Source organism: Cornus florida, unplaced genomic scaffold, assembly GCF_030987335.1.
Source record: "Cornus florida cultivar Cherokee Brave unplaced genomic scaffold, ASM3098733v1 CherokeeBrave_3.0.0_Hap2_Chr09, whole genome shotgun sequence".
NCBI classification, from domain to species: Eukaryota; Viridiplantae; Streptophyta; class Magnoliopsida; order Cornales; family Cornaceae; genus Cornus; species Cornus florida.
The window spans coordinates 93,949,351-93,962,633 of NW_026775579.1; the positions used below are offsets into that span (position 1 = coordinate 93,949,351).

Sequence of the window (13,283 nt, forward strand, 5' to 3'; positions counted from 1 at the left end):
AACGGAGTAATTCTGAATATATAGCAAATGTTTTTTTTTTTTTTTTTTTCTTTTTTATAAATTAATTGACATTTTCAGATGTATCAATAAAATCTACTGATAAGCTCTCCTTTTCAACCACGTTTGTTTAAAAAATATATGCATAGAAAGAATATATTTGATTATCTTTTATGATCGGTTAAGTAATTAAATCAAAACTAAATCTCTCAATATTTTTATCCACGTGCAAAAGTGTTGTGCCTTTAATTTATTAATTACTAAATCTCTAAATATTTTTATTTACAAGTAAAAATGTTGCGCCTTTAATTCATTCTTAATAATATCTCTTTTATCTCAAAATAAAAAATAAAAAATATACATAATAAAAATTTGAGACCCGAAAAAGACAAATGAGTGCACTATTTTTGTTTTCAATGTTAGTTTCAACATAAATGTGACAATGTCATATTAGTCTTCTAACACGTTACTGATTTCGTGTGGGGGCAAAATTATGGAATGCTACGCCCTCGCGCGGAAATTGCCAAGAACATGACTACATTTTGATTTCGGATTGGTATCCACGTTAGCTGCAAATGATTAGGTTAACATCCTTAGGCGGAGATACTGTGATCAATTTGTACTTTGAAGTAATTTGGAAGATAATTTAAACGCGGCCAAACTCAACCTAATTCTCAAATCACTTTACCCTTTGACCATTCAACTAATTACTACTACAATTTGTTTATTTATTTTTTTAATGGTTTTTTTTTTTGGTAAACTTGTACAAACTGCATTGTATGTATGACTGAGTTCACGGGTCATACAATACTTCGTTTGCAGCTTGACCACGTTAATGAAAAATCCTATAAAACTTTTATTTTTTAAAAAACGAAGGCGGTTTTGTTTTCCACAAAACCTTCTCATTTCACACTTCATACAGTTTTTTTTTTTTTTTTTTTTTTAATAACTGTAAGCCAATAGGTAGTAGTAGGTTTAATTTGAAGTACAAATTGTAAATTCCCATATAAAAATTGCAACTTAAAATTACAGAAAATGTAAGTTGATTCATTCAAGTACATTACTTTTGTAAAACTAAGGAAGTATATTTCTGTAGAACTCTTATTGTCACACTATGATATATCAATTATAAATATATAAATATGAGATGGAGAGAGAGTTGGAAGCTAAGTCATATAAAGCGGGAGCGGAGCGAGAACGAATTCAAGAGCGGAGGCGTGAAAGCGACATAATTAAGTCATAAGCAGTGAGAATTTAAGCAAGAACGCATGCGAAGCGTAAGAACGACACCTATTGAGAAAAATCGTGTGACTTAGGTTGGAAGACCACAACCAACTTACGTCAACACACATGCATCCAATTATTACAGTACTACTTGAGAACTTAATTGCAGGGCACAACAAAGACTAATACAAGTATATAAGTTTTGGACGAACTTATAAGAGAGAATTCTACATTGATTAAAGATAAGTTTTTACAAGCCGCCTCTCGAGTTTCCAGAAAGGCAAGGGCCTCTTGAGTTATATATCCAAGTAATAAATTAAGGGTAAAAAATATTACATATCACTGCAACAGATTATGTTAGTGATCTAGAAATGATAATGGTAGGTTACCTTCTCAGTGATGGACGCCATTCAACCAGAAATGTGTTGAATTCCCCATATGATTTTCGTGTCATCCTGCAGAATTTAAGTTAACAAGTCGAGACTTTCGTCTCCTCTTGCCATCGGGAGTGCAGCTAACACCGCCAAGCTTTCCTAGCTTCAAAGAGAGCTTGCAATTCAATTGTGATGACATTGCTGTTGATGTAGATGCTGAAGGTGATGAACTAAGAGCTGGAGATTTTTCTCTTCTTGACTTGTTGCCTTCACCTTTCATGCATCCTTTTATTTTAGGTGATTTTGCTCTCTTCTTTGATGATCGGAGCTGCACTTCCTTCCGTCTCTTGTCGCTAAGTAGCCGGACATAGAAGGGGTTAGCAGCTGTGTAACACATGGTCTCACCATTCGTTTCACGCCTCTCAAGGCCAATGTTTCCATTGTTCACCTACAAAAATTAAAGCGAACTATAAATTTTACCCAGGATAAAAGTAGTTGCTCCACTTTAGTTTTATTTTCCCAGCAAAACTGCTGAAGTATTATTATGGAACTGTACAAAAAAGTTATACTAGTTTAGATGGAAGTCTAAAATTGATGCAATTAATATAAAAAGCAGTTTCCAAACACACTGCTTCCATTTCTCAACAATGGATTACCAATTGAAGGAGTGCAGAAAAAGTTCGAGCAACATCATGCTTCTCTTGGCCCCTGACGACATCTGCGAAAGACCTGACATTCCCACCATCTGCTTCCAGGGATAGCTGGTCCAAAACTCTTTCACCGTATTCATGAATATCAAATGGTGGGCGTGAATCCTGTTAGGAAATGACTACTGTTGATTCAAAACACTAGAATGGACATGAAAACTGATGCTCATAATTAAGTCAAGGTTTGGGATATCAAAAGAGATACTGTACGTACTTGCTCTTCCAAGTTCTGCTCAATTCTCTGTTTCCATGTCGAAACTCGAGCTGCCATTTCAGTCTGCTTCTCAGTTTCAGCAATGCTAGCCAGGAGAGCATCCTGCATTTAGGAAGACAGGTTAACAACAATGTATTGCTCCACAGCAATCAAACAAATGGAAAACAGATGCAGTAAATTTACGGCAATAGCAGGCTTGCCTGCTTTTTTGTGATTGCACTAGTGGATTGCAAAGTCATTCAAAATGAAAAAGAAAAGGATTACTTCAAAGATAAAAACATAAGAAGCAGGACGTTGATGTCAAATAAATGTAGAAGGAATGAGCATCGGAAAAACTTACTATAAAGACACAATTATATGTACTTGTCCTTGTTCCTTGATGAAGTTACATATATATATATATATATATATATATATATATATATATATGAAAGAAAATAAGTTACATGTTTTAAATCATTGCTTTCAGCGAGGTTGTCTGTATGTGTGACACAGGTGCAAGCATGAAACTGCAATATTTCAGATCAAAACTCCCAGGTTTTATTAAAACATCTGGAGCATGATCGGCAAAACTAGACTTGTTTGCCACCATATGACTAGGATGTCAAAACTGATCTCCCACCATCATCCGCCTTTCCACTCACATCCACGGGAGAGAGAGTGGATAGATAGTGAAATTTTTTATGCACCTTACAAGTTCATATTACGATAATCAATGCAAAACTGGAGAATTCATTCATACCAGGTGAGAGCGACAAAGGTCTTCTAGACTTGCTTGAGAATTTGGATCTTCATGTCCATAAGCTTCATTAGTGTCAACGTGAACAGCATCATCTCCATGCTGCATAAAGATTAAAATATAAGCAAAAAAACAAATTGGCAACTAGATCCAGCTACATGACTTATATAGAAAGCATGTTATTGGTCTGCCAAACCTTTTCAGGATGCAAATATTCTTCTTCGTACATGTATGTATTCTCCGGCATGTCAAAATCAGGTGGTCCAAAATCATGGTCCCCACTGTCATATCCGTTGTCCTCATTGTCATCCTTACTATTAGAAAATGCATCAAAAGTTTCATGCCCTCCATGAACAAGTGATTGGCGCAACTGCATATAGATCAGGCATTATTTAGGAAAGAAAAAAAAGAAAGAACATCAGGCATTATGTAACAACCATTACACAAATGTTGGCAGAAAATTCACCAACCAACAACCAACCTTCTCATATAGTGGAGGAGATTGAGACTCCTTTTGTTTTCCTAAGGCACTACGTTGTGTCTCCCATATTTCAGTGAGTTCTGGACTAATGGTACCATGCAATCTTGCAAGAGGAAATTGTGTAGTTATTTGGATCCGCTTAGCGGAATTTATACCCGGTCTTCTAAAAGTTTTAACTGCTTGGAAGCAAAATGAAAAGGTTTAACAGCATTAGGTGCATAATAAACTAACAAAGGTTAGTAAGAATAAAAGTAAGCAAAGAGTTCCAGCAACCTTTTTTAAAAGGTTTTACTTTCAAATTCCCAGGTTCATGGGGATTCAAAGGCTTCCAAGGATCGTCCTCGTCATCTGAATCATCCAAGTCCCCAGGTTCAGAATATCCATCATCCATTTCAAATCCACAATTGTTGTGGTCAGGAGGATCAGGATTTATATTACAATCATTAAATTCAAAACCGTGATCAACCAAAGGAGATCGATTGACATTTGCATCCTGATTCTTCCCAACCGACAATTTTTGGCAAGTTCCCCCAGAACGTCTTGTGGGAGACTGAAAGATCTTGCGAGATTTAGAGGTAAGAGAGCTTCCTCTGTAGACACTGTTTTTCCCTTTACCATTATTGTCATCGCTCAGAAAATCATTAACAGCTACGGCATCACATGGGTCTAATAGAATAAAATCCCGGTAGAAATCATTGGTGGCTAACTGCAAACACACCATCACCATTCATGAGAGAATGACCCAAATTATCGTGGGATGAAGCTATTGGAAATGATTTTAAAAACTTAATATAATAGGTGAGATGGAGTGTAATAGAAACGAATGGAAAGGAGAATTCATGTGGCCGACCCTATTCATATGAGATTATGGCAAGGATAATGATGATGATGATGATGATGATTTTGCCAAAAACTAGAACTACTTTACCAGATACGACTCCAATTCCCCACCATCACCAGTAGCATCAAAGCAATCACCTTCAAGTACAACTAGATTTGCAGGGGTCTTCACAAAATGATTTAATGGAGCATCTCTGCAAGATGAACTATCCAGGGAATTCTTAGGCTCCACTGCAATGTAAACAAAGGTCAGCCAAGCAATGCACAGTAACTCTTTTACCAAAATGACACACACAGCGACAGGCTACCTGAGATATCATCCAAGCCCCAAAACAGATCATTTTCTTCACCAATAACTGCATTCGAACCATCTTCTTGTGGTTGGACTGCGGCATCCTCTGTCTGATCCTGCTGCCTGTTCAAATATTATAAAAGAAAAATGATTAATATGTGTAGTTTTTCAATTTATTTTTCTCTTTGTTACATTATGCTACATTTACTAACCATTTTTACTAAACTACCATGTACCCATTTAATGTAGTATAATGGTAGACAGCAGATGGGAGCCACTGTAAATGCAGAACTGACCCAAAGCAATTACATGTACAGCCAGAACCAATATGTTAACAAAGCTGGTCTTTCAATTGCTCAGTGTAGATGGTAGAATAATGCCCCTTGGCATTAAAAAGAAAAAACCAGTCCGCAGTATTTCTTTTACAAGGTGATAGAAGTTTAAAATATATGTTGCTGCAACTGTGCAGATTCCCAGGAATAGTATAATATGAGTTAGGAGAGAAGAAAATAAAAGAAAGGAAAACGTTAGTTAGGAGAGAAAAGAAAAGAAAGGAAAGGTGGGGATATTGTTAATCACTTGTCGTGTTTGGTTGATTAATAAAGAAAAAGAAAGGAAATGATAGCAATCATGTTTGTGGGAAAGAAAGGAAAGGAAACTATTTTAATGAATTTACTACCATACCCAGGAATAGTATAATATGAGTTAGGAGAGAAGAAAATAAAAGAAAGGAAAACATTAGTTAGGAGAGAGAAGAAAAGAAAGGAAACGGGGGGATATTGTTAATCACTTATCGTGTTTGGTTGATTAATAAAGAAAAAGAAAGGAAATGATAACAATCATGTTTGGGGAAAGAAGGGAAAGGAAACTATTTTAAAGAATTTACTACCATACCCTTTTCCATATATTTTGTCTTTTAAAAATATAAGGGCAAATTTGGTATAACAAAGTTTCATTAAAAATGCTAGCATTTCCTTCCATTTTTGGGAGGATAACAATAAACAAAACCAACACTTCATCCCTTATTTGTATTCTTCCGAATCCCTCCGTTTCCTTTCTTTTCCTTTAATAATCTATACCAAACATAATATTTCATTTCCCTCTATTGCCTTTCTTTTCTTTTCCTTTCATTACCCTCCAACCAAATTGGCCCCTAGAGTGTAATTAATGCATTGGTATGGAACATGATAACATATTCAAGTTGTGTAAAAGGATTATCCATTAATTACACTCTAGGTGTAGTCTCACAAGTCTATTTACTTATTTATTCAACAATTCAGAACTTATAAAACAAATGCAACTGAATTATGGTTAAGGAAACAAGTAAATTCTCAAAATAAAATAAAAAAGTAACAATATCTGATTAGAGAACACTCCTATCAGGAAATTTTTAACTAGAGAAGATGTTGATGACAACAGAGAATCTATAAAGGGAATGCAGATCTTAACAAGTACTTGAAAGATGTTGGGGACAAGTGACAACAAAGAATCTAAAAGAAATACAAATCCAAGTGAACTCTAGCTCTCAGATGTCACAGTAATTTAGATTTAGTAGCATAATATTAAGCATTTGTTCAACCCAAGTGAGCATATAAGCCAAGTTTCAGCTCCAAAACAAAGAATTTCCCCCACTGCCCTGGAATAAGAACACCTCATCAATTCATGGTCAACAAATTAATCCAAGTTGATGCCATCTCAATGGAAGCAATTCAACTTCCTGGGAATTCCACAAACTCTTATATCACTCTCTGGAAATTTCACAAGCTCTTATACCAGATTCTTTTATGAGGGAAAAAAAAAAATTCTTTGACCTCCCATAAATACATAGCAGTTCGATATTTTTTTATTTTATTTCTCTTGGCCCCCTCCAAAGATATTAGTTTATAATTTCAATAAGGTAAAAAAAAATGAATGGGGGGTGTGGGGTGTCAATGATTTTAACCAAACCAAACCTCTGTAGAGAAATTATCCACTTACCCTCGCCATAACACAAAATTGCTGCGGCCTGAAACATGCAGAAGTTAAAACAACTCTACTCCCTAGCCACACTGTTGCGCAAATGCACACCATCCTTCTTTGGGCACCATCAACATTCACCTTCTTGCCAAAACTCATTAAAAATTCTAACCCCTTGCGTGTAGAATTAAATCAGCCATTAGGTCCACTGCCAGGCAAAAATTTCCAATGTTAAGCCCCCCTTGTTCACTAGAACACCTACGCCGGTGAACTTAGAATCAATTAAATCTTTTTTTTTTTTTCCTAATTGGTACTCACACACACATATCTCTTCTGAGACTTGAACCCCTGACCTCCCTTTGGGAGGTAAGAGGCAGATACCGCTAGGCCACTGACCCGTTGGTAGAATCAATTGAATCTATCACAAAAGTAGTCAGTTTCAACCCAAATATATTCCTCTCAAGGGTTCTTATCATTGCATAAAGCATATGTATGACCTAAAATGCAAATGAACACCACTCAATTCATAACTTAGGTTCTTGCCCCATCAACAATGAATCACATTCTTCCTATCTATATCAGCATGTGGAACGGGCAACATCACTATTCAGATTTTGATGGATTTAGGACTCTAACCAACACCATACACTTCCTCTTAAATGTATCCCAAGTTTATTTTGCAACTTCACTTGCTTTGATCATTAGACCAACAACCTTCCTTTTCTTTATTTAAACTGAGTGCTTCAACCAAAGCTCATGCTTGCTTTTTATAGCATCGATTCAGAGCATTAGGTCTCCCGTCTCATTGTTTGTTAAATCTATCATGAATTATATATTTTTCAAAGTTAATAGTTTCCAACTATCATCATTTCTCCTCCAACAGATTAAAACACCATCTCTCCTTATATTCCTATTTGAAGCAAATCCCCAAACACCTAAATGCAGTGCTTGAGAAATGTTAATACAAAAACTCAAAAGCAATCCGTCAAATACCTTACTTTTAAGCCGTAACCAACATAAGCTATAATACAACCTATAAACTTCGGACAAGGCACTTATACTATTTTCTCTCCAGAACCCACCAAGAAAAGAAAAGCATACATACAAAAAAAAAAAAAAAAATCAATCTTGAAGATAAAAATGAATATTGTAGAACTTAGTTTGTAATATAAAACAAATAAAAAGATAACGAGCTTACTGACACTTCCATGCCACACTTTAATGCAAATAGGCAACAACAAAGTTCACATCTGACATGGAAATCCCAAATATTCAATAAAACTTAAACTTCAAATTACATTAATCCAGAATCAACTTGACTAAAAGCAATAAGACGTAAAACCAAGTAAGAAATCAAATGAACAAGACAACGCTAATCAAATTAATATCAAACCTCTTCTGAGAAATGAACTCTAAAGCATGTAGAACCAAAGAATAAAGATATTCCACCTTCCTACTGTACACTTGAATTGAACCCTGAAGCAGCAAAGCAGCTGAAAAATTCCCAAAAAATCCAAATTAATCCAACAACTAAATTCTTTTTTAAAAATGTAGACTTTACAAAAAAATTATAAATGAAAAAGAGTACAAACCTTCGGCAAAATTCACGGAAAGGTGGCCGTCGTCTTCGCCGGTTACCTCACCGGAGCAAATCTTCAAAAGATACTCTTCAAGGTTTTTGGCGAGATCTACGGCCCAATTTGATTCTAAGTCACGAAGTGGCTGAACCGTATGGAATCTGCCTCCAGAATCGACACCACTAGGTCCTTCTTGGTTGTTATTCATTTTCGATTGAGCAATCGTCCATTCCGGCGATAATCGAGTTTCGTTTGAAACCCTAGCTCCTGAATTTGGAGTGAGTGAACAAAAACCCCAAAAATGGTTTAGGGTTTTCGAAGTAAGCCCAAAAATATGGGATGGAGAGAGAGAGTACAGTAGAGGTAACAGCAGAGTGGATTGGAATCTGGAGAGAGAGAGAGAGAGAGAGTCTGAGAGAGAGAGATCAAAAATTCGACGACCGTTTTCCCGCTCAGGAACAGCGGTACTAGTTTTGTGTAGAATTGCTTCTGGGCCTAGGGCCCGTTAAAAGAGGCGAAACAACAAGGGCCTTAAATGACCTAGCAAGCGGCCTTAACTCACACAGCCCAGTTCTTCCCAACCCAACCTGAAATTCAAGGTACAATCGTCCATATGTATTTGGCTTTGGAAATTAGTCCATACTGGTTGTTTAATTGGTGTATAAATGTTTCTTTCTTCTTTTTGTCTATAAATGTTCATTGTTTAAACATCTCTCTTTTTACTTCACTTGGTATTTCAGTTTTGTCCTAAGTCACATAAAGCGGGAACGAATTCGAGAGCGGCAGTCATAAACAGTTAGAATTTGAGCGAGAGCACGCGGAGTGTGAGATAGTGGCGAAACCATTTGTGGGCTAACTTGGGCTATAACTTAGGTCCAAAAAAAAAAAAAAAAAAAAATTAGTACTACTATTTCCTATCAGTCATAACCTAGCCCAATCAGTCATAACCCAACCCAAATTGCCCAATTCATAATAAAAAATAAATGATAAATAGAGTCTAGGCCAAAAACTGAGCCCAGAAAGGCCAAACCCATTAGGCTGGACCAACCATTATAGACCAACACATGGACAAATTGTAGCTTGAAACAAAGACATACTCTAGGAACCCATTTCTAGATTCCTCTAAATTTAAAGATATTGTAGCCCATTTGTCTCATTCCCAATTCATTCTCTTTAACACACTTATCAGTGAACCCAAAAACTGTTTCGAGTTTCTTTCATTTTGCTTTTGACTCTTATGGATTTAGATTCACTGTTAGATTTTATTGCGTTTTCATTTGTTTGCTTTTGATTCGGTTAATTGATTTGAAGCTTCCAGTTTTGTTTAATGACACCAAAAATAGGCATCTTGAGATAGCCATTGCATTGGTGAATATGAATATGGTGTCCGAGTCTGCTCTTAGCGGACATTTGATTTATTGGTACATGTCTATTGTACCCACTTCAAATTCACCAGTGCAGACTCGGACACTGTATTGATTATGGTGTTTTACATCAAACCTGAGTTATTAACTGAAATTAATTATAATTAGGGATTTTTCATATGGTGCCTCGATTTACCATTATTTAAATATTCATCGATATTGTTGTTGTTATCATTATCATCTTCTTTGTTTGATTTTTTTTTTCCCAAGTAAATCCTTTGCTTTAAATTTTTTTTTAGCCCCCCTTACTTTTAGATCTTGGCTCCGCCCCTAGTGTGAGAGCGATACCTATTAAGAAGGATTGTGTGACTTAGGTCTTGTCATCTCTATTAAGTTTAGTCTTTTATTTATTTATTTTTTTTACCGGCTTGACAATCCTTTCATCTTTCACATAATTATTTAATCTAGTGCTTAATTATAAGATGGGTTAAGAGATCCATTTAAGTCATACACAGCCACACCGAAGTGAAAAAGTGATAAAATCTAAATTACACTGTAAGTACGTAAGAGTAACACCGTTTAAAAATTTTGTGTAATTTAAGATCCTATAACTTGAGCAACCGCAAACTAAAATTTGATACAGGTATGGCTACCAAATTAATTTTTTATTCGAGTTACAACACAAAGAGTTCATTGCTTACAGAAAGAAAAGGGGATCAATAGTAGCGTACCCTTTTTTTATGCTAGTACACAGAGAACCCTAGAGACTCTTCCATTAACTATCTTCCTAGTCAAGTCTAAAAATCATGCAATATATGCATACATGAATACAAGACTTCTAGATACATTAATTAACACAAAGATGTAATGATTAAGTATATTACTGCATGTCTAGCCTCTTAATTACTTTATGCCACGATCATCATCATAAGCCAGGTTGGTAGGGCACTCCGGTGGCCGGAATCCAAGTTTCGCTGTTAATGAAAGATTTAGGAGTGAACTCACTTATTTGCTCCGGGGTTACGTTCTTGACCAGACCCGGCCATGCCACTCTCTTTGCTTGGTCTGCGCCTGGGCCTTTGTTGTTGAACTCAACATAATAGAGTGTGTCAAGATATTGAGTACCCAACCATGGAGACCATCCTTCCGGGTCCACAATCCCCTCAATATGAGAATTCATCACAACGGTTCTCGAGAAATTCTTCCATGGCCGTCCGAGAAACACCTTCACCGGGGGCTTGGAAGCTAACAACTCCGGTGCACCTATGATGGTGCAGTTCTGGAGGACTATGGCGGACCAATTACGTGGCTCTTTCCTTCCTTGAGCCGTGACCATGCAGGCCTGGTTGGGCAGTGGCTTCCTCACCACCATGGTGCAGTTTTGGAAGACAGCAGCCGCGTCACCGAAGACGAAGTCTATGGTTCCGGAGACGGTGCAGTCACGGTAGAATTGACGGTGGGTGTGAGCGTAGAGGGTGTCTTGGTAACCATCGAATTGGCAATTGTAAAAGACCGATAAGTCCGATGAAACTTGGATTGCTACAGCTTGGTGCATTGTTGCTCCTGCACTGTTCTCAACTCCAATGTTCTTCGCCATGAATTGATTTCCATTTACACCTGCAAACACACACACAAAGATATGATAATTTAGCAATTTCATATAGAAATTTGTTAACCTGACCTAAGAAAAATGGGCTATAACTGAACACGTTACATGTGTTTTTGGGTTTTGTACGTAGTAAAAACTTACCAAGTGTTCCGGTTCTGAATGTATTAAAACCACCAACAAAGCTCTTGTTTCCAGTGATCTTGGTTTTTGTTGGGCCATCTCCGATGAACATCACATTGATCATTTGCTTAGTGATAATAACATACTCCTTATAAATACCAGCCTTGATGTATATGACAAACGTCTTGTTGCTATGCTTTGGGATATCTTTTAGGGCTTCATTAATGGTCTTATACTTCCCGGACCCGTCCTGAGCGACAACGACGTCCGGTTTGATGGTTGCCGGAGTAGCTTGTAGGAGCCTGCGCTGAGTAGAACCGACCCATGAAGGGAACGCATCATGACCCTCTGGTTCGAGGAGTCGCCGGCTGGCCCCCGGTAGCTCTATGGTTTTGATGATCTTGTTGAGCTCAGTAACCATGGCAAGAGCATTGCTGGAGAGCTCGCCCGACCTCCTCAACAGCTCCTGCATTTTCTGTGCAAGATCGCCTGTCGTGTTCTCGAAGGCGTCCAAGCAAGTCTGTTGGTAGGTAATGGCACCACTGAGCCATGTTTTCAGGTCTGCCCCGAATTCATCCAAACTGCTAAGTTCAAAACCTCGAAGTTTATCGAAAGATCTCTTGAGATCATCAATGGAGTCCTCCAAGAGCTCATGACAGAGCCCAAAAGCATCCTCCGTCCTCGGGTCCTTTGCGAGTTCTTTGAGAAGAGAAGAGTTCTTCATGGCCTCTCTGATGTTTTGTACGGTAACGTTGAAGGCCAACTTGATGAGGTCTTTTGGGTTGCTCGTATTTCCTGCTGAAGAAAGACTGCCTTCGCAGGTCTCCTTATAATCAGTTGGTTGGCAGATGGCCTTCACTGCCTTCGACGACGTCGTTATTTGATCACCACCGCTGGTTGCCGGAGCACCACCACCGTTGGCTTCGCCGCTCTTCTGATTCTGATGCCGGGTGACTCCGACCACGGTGCCCACCACCATTGCCACTAGGAGTAGAGAAGACACTCCCATGATGGCAACCTTCTTTTTCCCTCCACCACCATTTTCACCTTCACCCATTTTTAATCTAAAATATGCAGCTCGATAACCTCTGTGGCATATACAAGAAGGAATTTGTCTTTTCTTCTCCTACTTGTTTGTTTGTTTTTTTGTATTTATATATATATCTCTCTTTAGCTTTAATGGACGAGTATGAGAATTCTACAGAGCTCCTGGGGCTCTATAATTTGCAGTTATTGATGCCCCTTGTGCTCTGATTTCGGAAGACACATGAAAATGGTGGTATGTAGCAACTTATATATAACATATAGATACAAGAGAGAGAATTAAGAAAGACAGGGACTGGACAGTATATTCAGTTAGCAAATGTGAGGCTGAGATGTCCGAAAAAATAGAAAATTTACCAAACTTAATAGAGAATCTCCTTAACTTACTTTATATGATTAGAGGCTGTCACAGTTTTAAACCATAACCACATTGTTTGTTGTAGGATTTTTCCTATCAATACTAAAGATTCGTAGTTTAATGAGTGCGTGAAATTCAGTACCAAGAAATTCGTACAAATGAATGGATTAAATGAAACTACTAAATCCGAGTATGATAGAAAATGATACTACTAGATGACAAACATGGATTGAAATAAAGCACTTACACTAATAATATTATGGTCTAACTCGCTGATTGTTATATTATGCTTATTTTTAATGTGTTTAAAATTCTAGTAAATGATATTCGAATCTAATGATATTGGATGGACCTGCAACAAATTTTTGCTATGTGAAAGAGGAAAAA

General features: G+C 37.2%; 2 protein-coding genes across 3 annotated transcripts; both read right to left on the reverse strand.

The window, feature by feature from the left end:
• Positions 1-919: 919 nt before the first annotated feature.
• On the reverse strand, positions 920-8,865 carry LOC132275315 (condensin-2 complex subunit H2). Of its 2 annotated transcripts, none has more exons than XM_059776776.1 (11): positions 8,417-8,865; positions 8,218-8,317; positions 4,885-4,991; positions 4,665-4,807; positions 4,010-4,442; positions 3,737-3,912; positions 3,452-3,625; positions 3,259-3,357; positions 2,517-2,618; positions 2,252-2,410; positions 920-2,043 (listed from the first exon to the last, which is right to left on the reverse strand). In XM_059776776.1, exons 1-11 carry the CDS (start codon positions 8,607-8,609, stop codon positions 1,672-1,674), a joined length of 2,058 nt encoding a protein of 685 aa, XP_059632759.1. In that variant the 5' UTR covers positions 8,610-8,865; the 3' UTR covers positions 920-1,671. The 2 variants fall into 2 exon arrangements, with proteins under 2 accessions (XP_059632759.1, XP_059632760.1); XM_059776777.1 differs by having other exon boundaries at positions 1,904-2,043; positions 2,252-2,424.
• Positions 8,866-10,411: 1,546 nt separating this feature from the next.
• LOC132273507 (pectinesterase) lies at positions 10,412-12,690 on the reverse strand. Its single transcript, XM_059774463.1, has 2 exons — positions 11,516-12,690; positions 10,412-11,382 (listed from the first exon to the last, which is right to left on the reverse strand). Exons 1-2 carry the CDS (start codon positions 12,549-12,551, stop codon positions 10,691-10,693), a joined length of 1,728 nt encoding a protein of 575 aa, XP_059630446.1. The 5' UTR covers positions 12,552-12,690; the 3' UTR covers positions 10,412-10,690.
• Positions 12,691-13,283: the final 593 nt, after the last annotated feature.